This window comes from Equus quagga, chromosome 1 (assembly GCF_021613505.1).
Source record: "Equus quagga isolate Etosha38 chromosome 1, UCLA_HA_Equagga_1.0, whole genome shotgun sequence".
Lineage (NCBI taxonomy): Eukaryota > Metazoa > Chordata > Mammalia > Perissodactyla > Equidae > Equus > Equus quagga.
In genome coordinates, this window is record NC_060267.1 from 129,838,023 (window position 1) to 129,859,911 (window position 21,889).

The window sequence follows — 21,889 nt, forward strand, 5'->3', positions numbered from 1 at the left end:
CTCTTAGTTTGTGAAACCCATTACTTTTGGTAAGGTATGTTATCTGCCTCTCTCTTAGGTTCTTGCACGAGTTAGGACGACATAACTATGTTACTGCTACTTCTTATCTTGAACTTATTGCCTCATTTCGACAGCTTTTGACTAAGAAGCGACAAGCTGTCATGGAGGCAAAACAGCGATATGTGACTGGGCTTGACAAGTTGGCTTTTGCTGAGTCTCAGGTAAGTTTGATGAACTGCTCCGAATAGTGATATATAATGGGAAATGTGAAAAATAATAGCAAGAGCTACAACTGATTGAGAAAATATTATGTGCCAGGCACTGTGTTATGTGCTTCACATGGAGTCCTTCAATTATTCCTCATAACTCCATGAGGTAGACACTTTATGTTTACTCATCTGAGTAAAGTGAGTTTTAGAGAAATTCACTAAGTTTCCCAGATCACATAGACTCAAATACATTTTGTTTTATTCTTGATTTTTTGGCATTTGGAGAGAATATAATAAGTCCGCGTTGACTTATTAAATGAGTCAAGTGCTAGTAATACTTATTAGCATTAGTTCAATATAAGCAACAGAGGTTTGGGTGGTCCATATGCATTGTATACCATGCACATAGTGTAGTAGGGAGATCCTGAGCTGACACCTTCTCTTCTATCTGCATTTCTTCCATGGCAACTGCATTCTCCCACTGCCCTGTCATATACTCAAGGAAGATAAAGTCTTTTGTAAAGAAAACTGGCCACACTCTCATAGTTTTTGTTTATCATGTAAAGAACTGGAAGAAAAAGTTAAGATTTTCTGGCCCCAATACCTTATGATACGTTTAAGTTTCGATTTTCTGTGCTTGGCTTCTGTAGCTTTTGTAGCTATGAAAACTTAATGACAAACTGTCTATTTAGGTTGGTGAAATGAAAATGGAGCTTGTTCAATTACAGCCCAAATTGGAGGAAGCTAAAATTGAAAATGCACATATGATGCAGGTAGGATACCCTGAATTTTTTTTTTAATTGATGTCAGCAGGCAGTTCAGTTATGTAAAAATAGCCTGGAAAATAAGCCTTAATTTTCTGCCACTAGATCTTAGGGACTTTCCTCTTTTTCTAGTGACTCATTATCTCATTAGGTCCCATGTGGGTTCTGTTGTTTTTGAAGAGAGATAGGAAGCCTATTATCAAGTTAAATCACATGTATTTGCATTTCTCCTCATTTTATCCTGGGCCTTTCTATTCTTCAAAATGATGTGTTGGATTCCCTAATTTTCAAACATTTTCTTGTCTCTAAGATGGAGAAAGCACTAGAATGTTTGAGGAATTGTCTTTATTTCTCTTTCTTTTCTTAGATTATTGAGATAGAGTCTGCAGAAGTGGAAGCAAAAAGAAAGTTTGTGAAATTAGATGAAGAGATAGCCAGTGGAAAGGCTGAAGAAGCGCAAGCTCTGAAAAATGAGTGTGAAAGTGACCTAGCTGAGGCAATTCCAGCCTTAGAAGCAGCTCTGTCTGCACTGGATACACTAAAGGCAAGTGCATGAATTAGCTACCTTGTGTTTCGTCAACAAAGTAAAACTGTATACAGGTACTTAGTTAATTATGTGTAGTTCTTTTTCAGTGAAGGGTATTATACTGTTTTTGTCCAGTCAAATGAAACTTGCCTCTTAACAGTTTTTCTTTGATACATTGTTATCTTATATTTTTGCTTTTCATATATTATTTGTAATTTTCATTCAGGATATTCCAGAGAGAATGGTACAGTCTCCAAGGGGCCAAAATGGTTCTGTACGTGTACCAGGAAGCATATATTAGAGTGTGGAGCTACCCTTCTGCAGCCTCCTGGACATGCTTGTACAGGAAAACTTAAAGATCATTTCCAATACAGATGTGGGTGGCACCTGTCTGTGTTAATGCTGTGTTGTATATAACTTTCTATAGAGTCTTTAGGCAAGACCAGAACAATCTCACCAAACAGAGCAGGAGAGGCAGCTTCTGTTGACTAGGGAGGCTCAGTGTAGCATGGTGGTTGAGGATATTCAAATCCCATTCTTTGCCTTTTTTCCTAATCAGTGCCCTAACTTTCCTGTAAGATACCTAGCAACATGGTGAGCTCAACCTAAGGGTAATTCAGCATCTCCCAGGATCAAACTCTTATCTGATTTTCCATACATCAGCCTTGTAGTTATAAGAGGTAAAGTTATTTGAGGGCATTTATAGAAACTGTGCCGTGAACCAGGAATTAAAACTCTGAACTTATTATTTCCTTCCTGTTTGCTCTCTGACACATTTAAAATCCATGTGCTACCCAATGTTCTTTCTTCATTTTCTCCTTAGATGTTTATCACAGCAGCCAATCATTCTGAAAAGCTTGATTTAAAAGACACTCCATTCTAGTCAACCATAAGTGTTAATTTAAGTGACTGTTTTATCACTGTGTACCACAGACTGTCAGCACTCCATCATCTGATACTCACAGGATTCTTGGTGCCTTCAAACCCCACCAGTTCAGGTCATCAATATTAGGTTCCCCTTTCATGGAGAGTCCGTTGCTTGTACCCTTCCTGGTATCAAATGTTGTATTATATGAGTTAGGGTTCCATTGTAGAGAACAGAATTAACTCTATTTAGTATAAACAGCCAAGGATTCTTTAGGGAATTTTATAAATGAATTACGTAATTGTTGGAAGAGCTGAAGAAACAGATCCTAGGCTAAGCTGCCAGAAATGACTCACAAAGCCAAACTGCAGAAATAGTCTACCAGAGGAATGATCCCTCTGAGTTGGAAGTCTGCAGAGCCTTCCTACAGAGCCACACCACCTCCTCTGTAATCCGTATCAGCAAAACAGGTGTCTCGTGTCCTGCCCATCTCCCCACTTATCCAGTCTGAATTCTAGTATCACTCAGCTGATCTGATGGTGGAACCTAACGACCTCCCACAGCTCTGGTTGCATAGGGAACTAAGATAAATAGTTGTTACCTTTGCAGCAATTGCAAGGGATGTCAGAGGGATATTCAAGTGGATAATGAAATGAATCTGTTGTGTCCTTCATAACAATATATACTTTTTTGAAAAATAAGTTTGGAACTGGGACCTACTTCTTTAATTTTGGGGGAGTAAAATTAATACTATATATAGGCAAATGTAGAATTAAGTCTTTGTCTAAATTAGGGTTCTTAACCTGGGTTCCACGTATGGGTTTGATTTGTGATTATATGCAAATTTTGTGTATATGTGCAAAAACATATTTTCTGAAGAGTTCCTAGCTGTCATCAAATTCTCATAAGGATATATGAACTCTGAAACATTTGAGAACCATTGGTCTTCATCTGTCCTAAATCTCTTTTGTTAATTCTTTCATAACCACACAAAGCAAAACACAATTACAATTTCAAATGAAAATTGATGCTTTTATTATTCTCCAATATTACTTTAAAAACTCTCATTATTTAAAAATAAACGTTTCTGAAGATATCCTGTTTTCTTTTGATTTAGCCAGCTGATATTACAATTGTGAAGTCAATGAAGAATCCTCCATCTGGTGTTAAACTAGTTTTGGCTGCTATTTGTGTAATGAAAGATATAAAACCAGAAAAAATTTCAGATCCTTCAGGAACTGGAGGCAAGGTAATAACTAGACACAGATTTAAATCATATTCATGAATGTGCAGAACACTTTACAGCAACTGGTATCAAGTTAAATGTCAACAGTACCCAGTCCAGAGAAGAAACACTGTTTTCCAGATTGAATGGATTCAGAATAAACTATGGAAAACACTATATATTTTTTCCAAGGTAAAGCTAAAACAGCATAGCATCAGAAAAATGTGGTTCCAATTGTTTCTATCTCCTTTTCTGTCTATGCAGGATTCCCTACTGTCATAGGGTGGGATCGAATGAACACTGAGATACCTGTGCTTTTCCAGCTAAGATTCTCAAGAATGTGATATGTAACTGTACAGGTGTTGTTTCTGAGTATTCAAAAAAGTCTACTGAGTTAAGCAGTGTAGTGAAGTTGTTGAAAGCATGTGCTCTGGAACTAGAATGTCCGTATTCAGAAGTCCTGACCCCACTTGCAGTGCGACCTTGGACAAGATGCTTAACCTCTGTGGAACTCCGTAAAAAGAGGATTATCAAAGTACCTGCCTCACAAAGTTAGTGTGAGGATTATATTAGTTAATACATATAAAGCTCTTAGGTATAAAGCCTCACAAAGAGTAAGTTCACAATAAATGTTAGCTGTTACTATTATAATTATTATTCGAGGCTGTAGCCCTTAAAAAGGAAGGCATAATATCCATCCTAAATTAGTTTATAGACTTATTTTCTTTTCGGGTTTTTACAACATCTAGGTTTGAATTCCTGAATTCGAGAATTGGGTGTGTTTTTTTGGCCATTCTATACTTCATTGAGATAGTAAAGAAAATAGTCTCTTACCTTACCAAGTTATTCTTATTTACATACCCACACACCCCTATCAGGCTTCTGGAAATAGGAAAACGAATGTTAAGTTAGTTATTTAACATTTTATACTAGCACAAGTACGATGTGCTTCATCTTACTGGCCGAGCAATGTGTGATCTTGGCCTTTCAGCTTTCTCTTCTTTATTTCACTTGGGGACCCTAGGTAGGTGAGGAGGTTGTATGTAAGAAAAGTGTTCACTCAGCAAATATCATTCTCAATGGAGAAAAACTGAAAGCTATCCCTCTAAGAACAGGAACCAGACAAGGATGCCCACTGTCACCACTCTTATTTAACATAGTATTAGAAGTCCTAGCCGGAGCAATCAAGCAAGAAAAAGAAATAAAAGGGATCCACATTGGAAAAGAAGACGTGAAACTGTCACTCTTTGCAGATGACATGATTTTATATCTAGAAAACCCTAAAGAGTCTACTAAAAAACTTTTAGAAATAATAAAGGAATACAGTCAAGTTGCGGGACACAAAATCCATGTACAAAAATCCGTTGCGTTTCTATACACTAACAACGAAGTAGCAGAAAGAGAAATTAAGAATACAATCCCATTTACAATTGCAACAAAAAGAATAAAATATCTAGGAATAAACTTAACGAAAGAGGTGAAAGATCTGTACACCGAAAACTATAAAACATTGTTGAAAGAAATTGAAGAAGACACAAAGAAATGGAAAGATATTCCATGCTCTTGGAATGGAAGAATTAACACTGTTAAAATGTCCATACTTCCTAAAGCAATCTATAGATTCAACGCAATCCCTATCAAAGTTCCAATAACATTTTTTACAGAAATAGAACAAAGAATCCTAAAATTTACATAGAACAACAAAAGACCCTGAATAGCCAAAGGATTCCTGAGAAAAAAGAACAAAGCTGGAGGTATCACACTCCCCGATTTCAAATTATACTACAAAGCCATAGTAACCAAAACAGCATGGTACTGGCACAAAAACAGACACACAGATCAATGGAACAAAATTGAGAGCCCAGAAGTAAACCCACACATTTATGGACAGCTAATATTCGACAAGGGAACCAAGAGCATACGATGGAAAAAGGAGAGCCTCTTCAATAAATGGTGTTGGGAAAACTGGACAGCCACATGCAAAAGAATGAAAGTAGACCATTCCCTTACACCATGCACAAAAATCAGCTCAAAATGCATTAAAGACTTGAATATAAGACCTGAAACCATGAGACTTCTAGAAGAAAACATAGGCAGTACACTCTATGACATTGGTCTGAGCAGCATATTTTCAAGTCCCATGTCTGATCAGGCAAGGGAAACAAAAGAAAAAATGAACAAATGGGACTACATCAAACTAAAAAGTTTCTGCACAGCAAAGGAAACCATCAACAAAACGAAAAGACAACCTAACAATTGGGAGAAGATATTTGCAAACCACATATCAGATAAGGGGTTAATATCCAAAATATACAAAGAACTCATACAGCTCAACAACAAAAAAACCAACAATCCAATTAGAAAATGGGCAAAAGATCTGAACAGAGATTTCTCCAAAGAAGAAATACAGATGGCCAACAGGCATATGAAAAGATGCTCAACATCATTAGCTATCAGGGAAATGCAAATCAAAACTACAATGAGGTATCACCTCACTCCAGTCAGAATGGCTATAATTAACAAGACAGGAAACAAGGAATGTTGGAGAGGGAGTGGAGAGAAGGGAACCCTTGTTCACTGCTGGTGGCAGCGCAAACTGGTGCAGCCACTATGGAAAGCAGTTTGGAGTATCCTCAGAAAATTAAGGATAGATCTACCATATGATCCAGCTACTCCACTGCTGGGTATTTATCCAAAGAACTTGAAAACACAAAGGCATAAAGATACTTGTACCCCTATGTTCATTGCGGCATTATACACAATAGCCAAGGCTTGGAAGCAACCTAGGTGCCCATCAAGGGACGAATGGATAAAGAAGATGTGGTATTTATACACGATAGACTACCACTCAGCCATAAGAAATGATGAAATCCAGCCATTTGTGACAACATGGATGGACCTTGAGGGTATTGTGCTGAGTGAAATAAGTCAGAGGGAGAAAGTCAAATACCATATGATGTCACTCATAAGTAGAAGATAAAAACGACAAAAAAACCCCAAAAAACACACAGCATTGGAGATTGGACTGGTGGTTACCATTGGGGAAGGGGGGAGTGGGGAGGGCAAAAGGGGTGATTAGGGTCACATGTGAGGGGATGCACTATAATTAGTGTTCGGGTGGTGAACATGGTGTAATGTATCCAGAATTTGAAATGCGATGTACATCCGAAAAAAATAAAAATAAAAAAAATAAAAAGAAAGAAAGAAAGAAAGAAAAGTGTTTAGTACCTGTCTTAGTCCATTTGGGCTGCTATAACAAATTACCGTAGATTGAGTGGTTATAAACAACAGGTATTTCTCACAGTTCTGGAGGCTGGGAAGTTCAAGATCAAGGCTTCAATAGATCCAATGTCTGGTGAGGGTCTACCTCTTGGTTTATAGATAGCCATCTTTTTGCTGTGTCCTCACATGGCGGAAGGGGGAGGGAGCTCTCTGAAGTCTCTTTTATAAGGGCACTAGTCCCATTCATGACCCAGTCACCTCCCAATGACCTTACCTCCAAGTACTATCACATTGGGTATTAGGTTTTAACACAAATCTGGGGAGGGGGCCATAAACTTTCAGTCTATAGCACTACCGTTCTGATTTGAAAGACTCAAGAATAAAGGAAAATAAAGTTGAAATGATAGAAATATTTTTTCTTGCATGAAATTGCGAGGGTGTTTGTTAGTTGCTTTTCTTGTTTTCTAAAGAGAAATAATCACATCATTTGCCTTTCAATGTTTAAATTGTTATCATAAATTTATAAGTTCATGTTCATATTTTAAATATTTGATATGTTTAACATGTTCTTTTTGGGGGGAGGGTAGAGAATTGGCCCTGAGCTAACGTCTGTTGCCAATCTTTCTCCTTTTGCTTGAGGAAGATTGTCCCTGAGCTAACAGCTGTGCTAATCATCCTCTATTTTGTATGTGGGATGCTGCCACAGCATGGCTTGATGAGCAGTGTGTAGGTCTGCACCCAGGATCCAAACCTGTGAACCCTAGGCTGCCGAACTGGAGTGTGCAAACTTAATCACTATGTCACCAGGCCAGCCCCTAATGTGTTGTTGAGGAAAAGAGTTTCTTTATTTCCAAGGAAATATAAGTTGATGTTTTGAAAACATTGTTTCTCTGGATAATATATCTTAAACTTCAAGAAGAAAAATTTTATATTGAGCATCTTTAATTGTAAATTTAATGTTTCCATAAATTTTATTTATAGATATTAGATTACTGGGGACCTAGCAAAAAACTTCTGGGAGATATGAATTTCTTAAGAGATTTGAGAGAATATGACAAGGACAACATTCCAGTGAGTTTCATTGGATTTTTTCTATAAATGTAACTTTGCCAGGATGTATAAGATCTTTACTATTATGCAATATTATGTAAAACATAAGAAAATATTCCATTTTTAGGATTAAAATAATAGATAAAGAAATATTATATTTATTAATGATTATATTATTAATTCTCATAATGCATAAAACCACTTCTCTTTCAGACTATTGAAAGTCATTTAATAAATTACAATTTTAGTGGATTATTGACATGAAAGTTCTCTGTTTCTTATAATAAATAGTTTGTTAATAAATCTGATACATAAATTTATGAGATAAAAAAGTATAGTGAATTCTTTTCGATCCAAACTTTTATTTATTTATTAATGTTTAGTTGTTCTTTTCCCTTGTTTCCATGTTTTCCAACCCACAGAAGTCTTTTAATTTTTTTAGAGGAAATATCTTGCCTCAATATATGTAATAAGCTTGCGTATTTTGCTCACAAATGACTTGTGTTTCTGCTACAATTATGCTTATTTTAAAATTATCTCAAAGTAACTACTTTGGTTTTTAAAGACAACGTAACTTTTTTATACAAATCTTTTTACTATGTATGACCATTTTTTCATCTTCTGATTGTATGATATATGTTGAAATCTTTGTTGTTTAGGTGACTGTTATGCAGAAGATTCGAGGTGAATACTTAACAAACCCTGAATTTGACCCCCCTAAGATTGCTAAAGCTTCTTCTGCAGCTGAGGGTCTGTGTAAGTGGATCATGGCTATGGAAGTGTATGACAGAGTTGCAAAGGTATTTTGAGGATTAACACATCCATTTTCTATTGAAATATTCCCAGAAATTAAAATATATGCATATATTTACTAGTTAAGAAGTTTCTGAAAGTGATACTAGAAAGAATTTGTCCTGCTGTAGCATAATCATCAGACATTGATTGAGTGTGTGACGTAAACTGGTTGGGGCTAGTGTGAGTGGTATTGCTTGGAGAGCAGGCATGATCATTGGAATTCGCCAGACTGATCTATAGCTATAGGAATCTGGGGCAAAAGAGAATTAGAGTTTGATCAGGGAAGGGAAAAAGCAAAGAAAAATTTAAAAATCCAGGTTAAAGTGGTAGAATAAAAAATTGATTCAGAGAGTCAGAATTAAGAAGATCTAGTAGAGTTAAGAAGCAGAGTGTGATCCCCTGAAAGAGAAAGATCCCCTTAAGAGAAAGATCCCCTGAAGCAATGGCACGCATTGATGGGGAACCTTTTATGGAGTACCCACTGAGGCCAAATTCCTTGGAGAGCAGAGAATGGCTAAGAGCATTTTGTAAATTTGGCTTGCAAAGGACCAGGGAAACACGGGCCTTGCCTCCTGTAGCTTACAGAATTTTACCCAGGGAAGAAAGAAATATAAATAAAAAGTCATATGAAAAAACATGGTAGCATGTGTTTAGAACAACCTCAGAGTATAGAATGAATGATCAGGCTGTAACAATTGGATGATATTCCTAGTAAAGTACATGTGTTTGTAGAGAGGGAGGAACTTCGTTGTTTCAGGGCAGTAGACCTGTATATACTCATTAAAGAAGTAAAAGTAATTTTATCTGGTGTGTCCTTCCATCGAACATCTTGTCCCTTCCCATAATAGTCTGTTAGCAGATCTGTGACCTCTCAACTCATCTAATTTCCACAAGTCTCATAAGGCATGTGGGATCTTCTCTCTTTTCTACAGAGAACCCAGCGTCAGGCTCTTTCCTGACTTCCCACTCTCCACCTCCACACTGCCATTTTAATTCTGATACAGCTGCCCCATGTTGTTATGGAAGGGTTGAAGGGAGGTATCTTTCAATGTCTCCTCTGAAGTCAAAAGTAGAAAGTGGAGCTTCCTACTTTCTATTTAACATATTCTCCCTTCAGGATTTCAGCCCAGAGAAGAGAAGGCAGGATATTTGGTATCTTATACCTTGCCTTCCTCTTCCCCCTTTGCCTTCAGCGTCATTCATGGCAATGTACCAGAAGACTTAGGTCTCCCTTCTTTCAGACTGGCACATGCTCTCTTTGGTCATCTTCTAAATTCTTTCCAAAAGTGGCTTTTAGTACATACAATGGTAGAGTTAGCCAAACCCCATTCTTGATATATTAATGAGCATAATAAAATAAGAACTTCAGAAAAGCCCTCATCTGTCAACAAAATGGGGCTTTTCAAGATTTGTTAAGGAAAATTCGATTTTGGTAGTAAAATCAAATGTCAGAACTTTCTTTCTCTTTGTATTTCTGCTATCACAAGTCTTAATCCCCCCAAGGCAAGTGTATGCACCTGCCGACTGGGAAGATCACAGATTTGGAGATGAAAAAAAAAGCACATTTATAATTCTTGTAACATGTTTTTCTGTGTTTTTGGCAACAGTTGAATGGCAACTTCTCATTATTTGGAGACATTTTGCTGCATATTGTGCCGTTTTGTTAGTCCTGAATAATTTATCTGTTTTATAGATGACGGTTTGCTAGTCCAGAATGGTTTATATGTATTATAAGATATATAAATATATTTTACTTTATTTGTGCATAAAAATATGATGTAAGATTTAAGGCAAAATGTTTATTTTGTATAATTTATCATTATAGGTAATAAATTTATTTATAATATTGAATAAACATTTTAAATTCATAATATCTGTAAAGGATTATATAGATGTCAGTTTTACATAGTATACATCATGGCTGTATATATTGTTCCCAAATAGGTAGTGGCTCCTAAGAAAGCACGCTTAGCAGAAGCTCAGAAGTCTTTAGCTGAGACAATGGAGCTTTTGAATCAGAAAAGAGAAGAACTGGCAGAAGTAGAACATCATCTGGAAAATTTACAAAGAACGTTTAGGGAGAAAACTGAGGAAAAGGCTCGTTTAGAAGACCAGGTGGAACTCTGTGCTAAGAAACTGGAAAGAGCCTCAAAACTAATTGGAGGACTAGGTGGAGAAAAATCGAGGTCAGATTTCTACTCATTTTGACAATATGTAAGAATGTCAGGCTTGAATATGTGACTTTCCTTGAGTATTGCGATTACTGATTTTAAAATGGCTGGTTGAGAATGTGGGACATTCTACAAGGCGCCTGGCCAGGTTTCTCTGAACAGAATATCGATGTCAAGAATGGTGTTTGCAACTTGCTTTCAAATGTTTTTTAAAAAAGGGAGAAGCAATAAGCCAAGTGATAATTTTTAATCTAAATGGTGAGTATGTGGGTGATCATTGTACAATTGTTTCCAACTTTATGTATGTTCAAAATTTTTCATAAAAAATGTTTGGGGGAGAGTAGTGGATATATGGTTCACTTTGTTAAAATTTATTTCTAAGAAGCTATAACTGGCTTGATCTAACACAGCCGGTTAGCTTTATTCTATGTATTAATTATAGATATATCTAGCTGACCAGCCAGCTATCTCATTTATTAATTGTATTTGTTGAATATATAACATGAAAAAGTAATACGCCTTTCTTGACAATACTTTGTAGTGCAGACTAGATGGTATTGGAATGCACTTTTTTATTGTAAAGGTTTCATTGAATATAAAAAATATCAACCTTAGCAACATTATGGCAGCTTCTATACAACTTAAATGTATTTGCTGGTAATGAGTTGCAAATGTTCCTAAGTTTTACAGGCTAACAATAAATACTGAAACAAATAACATGGCCACTAGACCAAATAATCCTGGAGAAAATTATTAGATAAAATGTTTGTGTTTTATTGTTTTTGTTTTTGCTTATTCTGAAGGGCCAGTCCTGCAAAATATGCCTAATATTCTAATAAGGAAAGGTGGATTGCCAGTCATATAACATAGATAGGTATTGTAGCATGTTAGAGCTAGAAGGGACCCAACCTCCTCATTTGGTAGATAAGGAAGTCCTCAACATTTCATGGCTTTTTGTTATAGAATCTGGACTAGAAGCCCCTTGCCCTTTCAATTACTGTCTTCCATCATTCTCTTTTGTGAGTCTGTTGCCTTTGTTTGATATTACAGATGGTCTCAAGCTGCTGATGACCTTCAGATAGTGTATGAAAATTTGACTGGTGATGTCTTAGTATCAGCAGGAGTAATAGCCTACCTTGGTGCTTTCACTTCTGGCTTTCGACAAACATGTACAGAAAATTGGAGCATGTTGTGCAAGGTGATGGTTTTACATTTCATAAGTTTCTTTTTAGAATGTTCAAAGTATGTGTTAGGGTATTTTGAGGAGAAGATGCTAATAAGGACAGAAAGGGAAGAAATAACTGAAAATATGGGGTCTTTCTTTTTTTGCTTCTTGTTTGATCAGTAAAATACTTCTGTAGTCAAACTTTTAATTCAGTTTTTTTCTGTTCCTTAGAGCTATTAAATAATATCTAATGACAATTAAATCAATATTTTAATTTAAAAAATATTTCAATCAACAAAGTGAAAGAAAATATCAAATAAATGTTTATTTCTTGCAGGAGAAAAAAATCCCGTGTTCAGAGGAGTTCTCACTGAGTAAGACCCTGGGTGATCCAGTAAAAATTAGAGCTTGGAATATTGCTGGATTACCAACAGATACATTCTCCATAGATAACGGAGTGATTGTTAATAACTCCAGGCGTTGGTAAGGAACATAAAGTATTTATTTTTCAATTGTTTTATTTGAAAATTTTCAGACATGGAAAAAAGTTGAAAAGATTTTAGAGTAAGCACCCATATAGCTACCACCTCCTAGATCCTGCAATTAACATTTTATTATTTTTCCTGCTTTATCACATATTTATTTATCCATCCCTCTATCCATCCATCAACTCATCCCTTTTTACGCATTTCAACATGAGTTGCAAATATGGTTATACTTCCTCCCAAATACTTCAGCATGCATATCATTAACTAAAGTTCAATAATTGTTTGTTTCTTTTGAGGTAAAATTCACATACAATGAAATTCACAGAACTTAAGTTTATCATTCGATGAGTTCCAACAAAAGTATACACTTGTGCAACCCAAACTTCTATCAAGGTGCAGAACATGACTAACACCCAGGAAGTACTTTTATGTTTCTTCCCAGTAAATCCCTGCCCTCCCCCCACCATAGGAAATTATTATTCTGATTATTTTCCACCACAGGTTAGTTTTGCCTATTCTAGAACTTCATATAGATGGAATCATACTGTATGTGCTCCTTTGTGTAAGCTTTCTTCCACACAGCATAATGTTCCTATTTTTTGTTGCTGAGTAGTTTTCTATTGTATGAACATATCACTGTTTATGCATTTTCCTATTGATGGACATGTAGGCTTATTCTAGTTTTTGGCTATTCAATGTATTTATTTTAACTAGGTATTTCTTTTTTTATTTTTTATTGTTTTATTGGTTTATAAAGTTATATAAATTTCAGGGGCTGGCACTATGGCCAAGTGGTTAAATTCACATTCTCCGCTTCCACGGCCCAGGGTTTCACTGGTTCAGATCCTGGGTGTGGATCCAACACTACTCATCAAGCCATGCTGAGGTGGTGTCCCACATAGCAGAACTAGAAGGACCTACAACTAGAATATAGAACTATGTACTGGGGGACTTTGGGGAGAAGAAGGAAAAAAAAGACCAGCAACAGATGTTAGCTCAGGGCCAATCTTTGAAAAAAAATTCAGGTGTACATCATTATATTTTGATTTCTGTGTAGATTACATCAAGTTCACCACCCAAAGACTGATTGCAATTCATCACCATACACATATGCCTAATCACCCCTTTCACCCTCCTGCCTCCCCACATCCCCTCTGGGAACCACCAGTCTAATCTCAGTCTAATCTCTGTTTCTATGTGTATGTTTGTTGTTGTTTTTATCTTCTATTTATGAACAAGATCATAGGGTATTTGACTTTCTCCCTCTTTATTTCGCTTAGCATAATACCCTCAAGCTCCATCCATGTTGTCACAAATGGCCAGATTTCATCCTTTCTTATGGCTGAGTGGTATTCCATCGTTTATATATACTACATCTTCTTTATCCATTCATCCCTTGATGGGCACCTAGGTTGCTTCCAAGTCATGGCTATTGTGAATAATGCTGCAGTGAACATAGGGGTGCATATATCTTTATGCATTCGAGTTTTCATGTTCTGTGGATAAATACCCAGTGGTGGAATAGCTGGATCATTTGGTAGCTCTATTCTTAATTTTTTGAGGAATCTCCATACTGTTTTCCATAGCGGCTGCACCAGTTTGTACTCCCATTAGCAGTGTATGAGAGGTCGTTTTTCTCCACATCCTCTCCAACACTTATTATTTCCTGTCTTATTAATTATAGCCATTCTGATGGGTGTTAGGTGATATCTCGTAGTTTTGATTTGCATTTCCCTGATAATTAGTGATGCTGAACATCTTTTCATGTGCCTGATGGTCATCTGTATATTTTCTTTGGAGAAATGTCTGTTCAGATCTTTTGCCAATTTTTTAATTGAGTTATTAGTTTTTTTGTTATTGAGATGTATGAGTTCTTTATATATTTTGGATCCATTAACCCCTTATTGGATATATCATTTGCAAATATCTTCCCCCAGTTGTTAGGTTGCCTTTTCATTTTGTTGATGGTTTCCTTTGTTGTGTAGAAGCTTTTTGGTTTGGTGTAGTCCCTTTTGTTTATTTTTTTCTATTGTTTCCCCTGCCAGGTCAGACATGGTACTTGAAAATATGCTGCTAAGACTGATGTCAAAGAGCATACCGCCTGGGTTTTCTTCTAGAAATTTCATGGTTTCAGGTCTTACGTTCAAGTCTTTAATCCATTTTGAGTTAATTTTTGTGTTGGTGAAAGACAGTGTTCTACTTTCATTCTTTTGCATGTAACTGTCCAGTTTTCCTCTCACTGTTTACTGAAGAGACTTTCCTTTCTCCATTGTATGTTCTTGGTTCCCTTGTCAAAAATTAGCTGTCCATAGATGTGTGGTCTTATTTCTGGGCTCTCAATTCTGTTGCATTGATCTGTGTGTCTGGTTTTGTGCCAGTACCATGTGTTTTGATTACTATAGCTTTGTAGCATATTTTGAAATCAGGGAGTGTGATACCTCCAGGTTTGTTCTTTTTTCTCAGGATTCCCTTGACTATTTGGGGTCTTTTTTTGTTTCATATAAATTTTAGGATTATTTGTTCTGTTTCTGTGAAAAATGTTTTTGGAACTTTCATAGAGATTGCATTGAATCTGTAGATTGCTTTAAGAAGTATGGACATTTTAACTACATTAATTCTTCCAATCCAAGAGCACGGAATCTATTTCCATTTCTTTGTGTCTTCTTCTGTTTGTTTCAACAATGTTTTATAGTTTTCGGTGTAATTAAGTATTTAAACCCATTTCCAAGATACTACAACTTGATAATTTGTGCCATTTCACAGATATCTTTTCCAATTGCTATCACTGATAGTGTGATAACTATATGAACTTTCCAAGTGGTTTTAATTATTATCCTTTTATTTATATCACTTTGAAAAAACTTCAGAAAGTACTCTCATCTGAGAAATAGTTTCCTATAAATGGCTGTTTAGCCATGTTGTCATCTAATTTTAAAAGTCTTTTCATGGGACTGAACTCCAACATACTATGACAGATACTATTGAGCTGTTACACTCAGGAGATACTGTTGTAAGTGCCCTATATCCTCACAAACGCCTATGAGTTAGATATTATTATTCCGTTTTACAGATGAGGAAATTGAGGCCCAGAGTGATTTAGTAATTTGAAATTTAGTAAGATAACTGAGCTAATAAGTAGTGGAGTCAGAATTTGAACCCAGGCAGTTTAACTCCCCAATCCTTTTTCTTATTTACTATGTTAAGTTAAATGTGGAATAGGATGTCACATTCACTGGCTTTAAAATTTTAATGGAAATATCAGTCTTCTTTTGGAATAAGAGATACATTAACTATATAAGGAAATCTTGCATTCTGAAAGTTTGAGTTATTGTTTGTTTATATTCTTTGAAAACCTTACTAGATACTTCAAGACATCTATATCTCCTTTATAGTGATAGTATTGTTTTAATAAAATAAGGATGTGTGTAATCATATTTTATCTACTCAAAATTTTACTTGAGAGTGAACATCCCTAGGTTGAAACTTCTAGGCAATTAGTAAAATTTTTAATAATCCAAGAAAGTATATTTAGCTATTGAAAAAATGTTCTCTGGTAGAGCAGGGAAAATTCTATTTAACAGAATATTAGACCCTGAGTCTTCTTTAACTCTGCTTTCGAATTCTTTTCCATGCATTTGGTGGCCATTCAGATTTTTCAAATTACTGTTCAGAAAATGCTGTTGGGATATCTATAAGTCTTACTTGAAATTCAAGGAAACTAGAGGTTTCAGAATTGTATGTGAATTGAGGAAAACAATCTGTCATTTTCTGGCAGAAATCTGACTCTTCTAATAAAGTAGTATTCCAATTGAGTTACCCTTTCTACTTGTTATTTTTGGACTAGCTGATCAATAGGCCATGGACTGGGTGAGTTTTGCAGGATGAGTCTCCATCCTTGTAGCCCAAACTTCACTTCTGGCCAGTTGGGCCCACTGTGGTCATGTATGGCTATCGTCCTTCTTGACACCAATGTAAGTGGCCACAGAGGCTTAGTCTCCTCTCTGTACCTCCTGACAGCAAAACCCAGTAATATAGCTAATGTTCACTCTTGGTTACTCACTTTGACTATCTTAAGTATACCTGAGAGAAAAACTGGGCCACTAGACCTCTGGAAGGTGAAAATTGGTGTCTCTCTCTCTCAGGCTGTAGGACCTATCTCCTGTGTTATTCTCTGCACAGCTGCTTCATTAGTTGTTGTGTGATTATTTCAAAGCCTTGTCAAATTTTATATTTTGTTATTATAAATTAAATAATTATATAATCCTTTAAAATAGCCGTTCTGTAACAAGTTATAAGCCAACCATGTTATCTTGGGTTCTTAGTGTGGGTAGTAGGATTCAGGCGAAATTCCATGACTTTTGACTTGTATCTGATTTTTAAGCCAAAAAATTTCACTCCTAGGAATGTATGCTATGGATAAAATAAAAAATGTGTTTCAAAAGTTATATTAGGGGCTGACCCAGTGGCGTAGTGGTTAGGTTTGCATGCTAATCATGAGTTGAACTGGGTTTGGGTTTTGTTGTTGTTATGGTAAAGATTAGGAGACCTTCAAAAAAAAGTTCAGGGGCTTCAAATTAATCTAGCTTTGGGTCTATACTTAGAATGAAGGCTAAGGTTCTGGAGTGTTTTTCTCAGTGTTAGAGTTTTACTTTCAGCTTTCAAGCATTCCTGAATGCCCATGACACAGAGGTGTTCTTTCTCTACATTTTTGCTCTTCCCCTGGAGGAAGGTTGCTGTTGCTCGGCACTCTGTGTTAGGTTGTTTTGGGGGCAGAGTGGGAATTCTGTTATTCTGATTCTTACTCTGTCTTAGGAAGGCCCTGTGCACGTGGGCCTTCAGGGTAGGACTTTATCATTCCTTCTGCCCCTCCTTCCTATGACAGCTAAATTCTGCCTTCTATCTGTGATTGGTCTTGAACAGAAGTTTCCCACCCCTTTCCTAGAGTAAAAGACCTCTGCTTGGTAAAGGTTGATAAAGGTATAATATTTTTAGCTCAAGACATTTTCCTGAGAAAGTGCCAATACATGATAAATACTCAATAAATGTTAGTTTTTTATAATTATCATCTTCAAATATGTCATTTTAGTGTCTAAATCTTAAATTCTGACTTTGCTTACCTTTTAACCATGATGAAAATACTTACTGTGCTGCTTTATTATTATTTATTAACATATCACTTTGGCTACTTAACAGCAGATCTTTGTTTTCCCCAAAATTACTACCTCTGTGAGAAGCATAGATGAGTAATGCTTTCTTGTTCAGACTGCCCAAGGATCTCAAATGTAGACTAGTGATCATTTCATACCAACAGTCAGGTAAACTTGGAATACAAATACTATGGCATGGCCTTATCTCTCTGATGTACGACTCAGTTTTCCAATTGTATTTGTAATACTTTCATAAGGCTACATTAGGTAGGACTTGGATTTCTTTTGGAATAAGCAAAAATCTCTAATTATTGCATTACCAAGACCATTGATTTAGGTATTACCAAGAAGACTGATTAGCATTAAAATGTTAATTTATATAATTTGTTACTTTTTGCAAGAGAATGAACAAATATTGCATTTTTCCAATAATAAGGATATATAATGAAGAAAAAAAGTCCCTTAAGCAGTGCCTTGAAAGGTATTAAAAGCATCTAGTCTGATTACTAGGCAACTTTTAAGTAGTTGTATGCAAAATAACTTTCTCATTTTCAAAACACTTTTCTTCTGTTTGCTGTGATAGCACAAGTAAATTTTAACTAGTGTCTGGACATTTTTGTGCTTTCAGTAGGATTTCAGCACAATTTGAGTTGAGAAAGAAAACAACCAGTCAGCTAGTCTTGGATTGTTTCGTCTTTTGGAAAGGAAAGAAAATAAGAATAGAGTTGTCTGGGAGTAGTTGATTAAAGAGCTTCTCTGTAGGTAAGGGGAAAAGGGATTTTATCTTTAGAAGCTGATGAAACAGAAAGAGAATGTCTGAGAAAGCCAAAGTGACATGGGATGAAAACTCCCCTTTCTGTGCTAATATTTTTTAAAGGTAGTTTAATGCACTGTACTGAATACAAAAGGAACCTAGGACAGTCAGCATCATCACTGAGGAAGAGGAAGGGAAAGCACATAATATTTTGCATATCTTAAACCATGAGTCATAAGCTCTTGAACACAAAGTTTTTTACCATACCTACATAGAAAAAATTCCTAAATAGACCTCAAATATATACCACACTAAATTTGGAAACTTAGTTTATAGTTCCACTCATAATCTGAAGAAATCCATTATAGGCTAGTGGATCTCTTATTTTAAGTTTTTATCAAATAAATAGGAGTATTTTTCATATTATGTTAACAGATATCATGTATTAAAATTACCATGAAGACAATATGTTATATTGGAAAGAGCAGAGCGTACAGGATCACATGATCCTACTTATGTCATTGAACTAGTTTTGGAACCTTGGAACCTTGGGCAAAGTACTCTTCAGGACCAAATTTGTTCATTTCAAAAATAAATGAGAATAAAACTCCTTTTCACTTTTTTCTTATAGGACTTTTGTGAAGATTAGTCCTGCTAGTGTATGTGAAACACTTTCTATCTGTACAGATTGATGGTGATGTTTATTATTTAAAGTACATAATTTTAAAGAAATTGCAAATCTGTTTATTCCCCTCCGATTTTTTCTTATTATATTCTAGGCCTTTAATGATTGACCCCCAGGGTCAAGCCAATAAGTGGATCAAAAACTCTGAGAAAGAAAATCAGCTTAGTGTTATTAAGCTATCTGATTCAGACTATATGAGAACACTGGAAAACTGTATTCAGTTTGGAACTCCACTTCTATTAGAAAATGTTGGTGAAGAACTGGATCCATCTTTGGAGCCTTTACTACTTAGACAAACTTTTAAACAAGGTAGAAGTCAAACACTATTAGTTGATAGAACTGAAAGATGATTGGATTGTCTTTGAGGCATATGTTTGAGGTATATCTTTGAGGCAAGAAAACCACAACATAAATTTAATAATAATGTTAATAACTCAGAACTTCTATGTTATTGTTACGCATGAAAGGAAGTTTGGAACAAGTATCAGGGTTGAACTTTGGTCAGATGTTCCAAAATAAATACCTTGCCCTCCCTTCAGTGCCTTAACCACTGTTATCTAGACTGTTGTTCGCTAGGGAACATGAAGTTGAAGCCAGCCTTAAGTTCCTTTACCTTGTGACTATGGATCACACAAAGTCCATTTTTATGAATAGTAACGGGTAACGTGGACCAGAGTTGACTTCAGGCAAACATTGCCCACCTTATATCTTTCTGCTTATAAAAATTTTATCTCTGCCAAACTCAAATACTTTTAAGAGCTTTAGTCATATACAAATAATTTTGGAATCATGATTGACAATTGATAGAGGAAGTAAGATCAAAAGAAATCTTGATTTAGAAGTTTCTGTGGTAACCAGAGAAAATGTTGTATAGCACTTCAGAATAAATGAGTCCCACTGTATAATTGCTTACTTGCCTCTGTGTCTGTGACTTTTGTCACACTTGTATTCTATTTTAAATTACTTTAGGACCCTTTGCTTGTAACCTAAGAAATGCCTTAACATTGGGGGAGGGGCTATGTATCTTTGGTTTACTTCTCATGCATTTGTTTTCTAAAATATAGGTGGCATTGATTGCATCAGACTTGGTGAGGTCATTATTGAGTATTCCTTTGATTTCAAGTTTTATATCACCACAAAACTGAGAAATCCACATTATATGCCAGAGCTGGCTACAAAGCTGTCTTTGCTCAATTTCATGATAACTCCAGAAGGACTTGAAGATCAGTTACTAGGTATTGTTGTGGCAAAGGAGAGGTATGTATTTTCTTAGATGCTTCCAGATGCTCTCAAGAGGAATATTTGTAAGCCATTAATACTTTTGTTGTGTGATTATTTCAAAGCCTTATCAAATTTTATATTTTGTTATTATAAATTAAATAATTATATAATCCTTTAAAATAGGCATTCTGTAACAAGTTATAAGCCAACCATGTTATCTTGGGTTCTTAGTGTGGGTAGTAGGATTCAGGCGAAATTCCATGACTTTTGACTTGTATCTGATTTTTAAGCCAAAAAATTTCACTACTAGGAATGTGTGCTATGGATAAAATTAAAAATGTGTTTAAAAAATTATATACAGGGGCTGACTTGGTGGCGTAGTGGTTAGGTTTGCATGTTCCACTTCAGTGGTCTGGGGTTCACTGGTTTGGATCCTGGGAGTGGACCTACAAACTGCTCATCAAGCCATGCTGTGGTGGCATCCCACATAAAAGAACTAGAATAACTTACAAATAGGATATACAACTATGAACTTGGGCTTTGGGGAGAAAAAAAAGAGGAAGACTGGCAACAGATGTTAGCTCAGGGCCAATCTTCCTCTCCCCCTCCCCCCCAAAAACCCCTATATCTTCTAAAAAAATTCACTGTTTAAAAAAACACTTATAAATAGGATGTTAATGAAATAACGAAACACTTAGGATAATATTGCCACATTTTACATATATACAATTAATACTTTTTTTTGGCTTGAATTTCTTGAATTATTATTTGTATGGAAGTAATTTTTTTCCTCAGGTTAAGGATAAAGAGATTAATCATCTTGGTTTGTGTTACATGTCTACAACATTATTTAAATGTCTACAAAATTTTGGTATCTAATATTTAGATATGAATTTAGATAAAATATTACAAATTTAGACTAAATGTTTCTATCTTTTTTAGACCAGAATTAGAAGAGGAACGAAATGCTCTTATTCTTCAGTCTGCAGCTAATAAGAAACAACTGAAAGATATAGAGAAAAAAATTTTGGAAACGTTATCATCTTCAGAAGGGAACATTTTAGAAGATGAAAGTGCAATTAAAGTCTTAGACTCTGCTAAAATCATGTCCAATGAGATAACAAAGAAACAGCAGGTGAAAAAAGAATCCTAGAAATATTTCGATTCTTAAGATTCCAATTTGCTCCCAGTCCCTGAGGGAAGTGATGTGCTAGGCTTACTGGAAAAGAAAAAGAATTCATAAAATACCAAAACATAGAAACTAATTTTAAACTCACGAGAGAATCTCACTTACTATTGAATTATTCAAAGTCTAATCTATATGATATCTACACAAAAGAAATAGATTTAGAATGAGTTTTAAACATATATTTTTTATTATTGCATAGGTAAGGCAAGTTAGTCAGGTTCATTCAAATTTTAGTTGATTCTTTACCTAAAAATTGAGTTCAAGAATTTGGCTCACCTCTATTCCTGGTTGGAGCTTAAGGTGTGTGGAGATAATTGCTGGTTAATTGGATGGTAAGTGATTCTAGGAAGGAATAAGGATGTTCTTCTCACATACGTTGTCCGTTGTCAGGGAGAGAGGTATAATTGTTGGGA

General features: G+C 35.5%; 1 protein-coding gene across 15 annotated transcripts in view; it reads left to right on the forward strand.

Moving 5' to 3' along the window:
* DNAH12 (dynein axonemal heavy chain 12) overlaps positions 1-21,889 on the forward strand; it is a 205,102-nt gene that overhangs the window by 134,985 nt on the left and 48,228 nt on the right. For all 15 annotated transcript variants that reach the window (XR_006886240.1, XM_046646842.1, XM_046646833.1 and 12 more), the window contains 12 exons: positions 59-221; positions 902-982; positions 1,341-1,517; positions 3,482-3,613; positions 7,793-7,882; positions 8,521-8,661; positions 10,601-10,842; positions 11,878-12,025; positions 12,330-12,475; positions 19,161-19,375; positions 20,131-20,323; positions 21,230-21,422. Coding sequence is in view for 14 of the 15 variants with exons in the window: in XM_046646842.1 (XP_046502798.1) it covers positions 59-221; positions 902-982; positions 1,341-1,517; positions 3,482-3,613; positions 7,793-7,882; positions 8,521-8,661; positions 10,601-10,842; positions 11,878-12,025; positions 12,330-12,475; positions 19,161-19,375; positions 20,131-20,323; positions 21,230-21,422 (1,921 nt within the window). In the remaining variant the exon portion in view is untranslated. The remainder of the gene's footprint in view (positions 1-58; positions 222-901; positions 983-1,340; positions 1,518-3,481; positions 3,614-7,792; positions 7,883-8,520; positions 8,662-10,600; positions 10,843-11,877; positions 12,026-12,329; positions 12,476-19,160; positions 19,376-20,130; positions 20,324-21,229; positions 21,423-21,889) is intronic.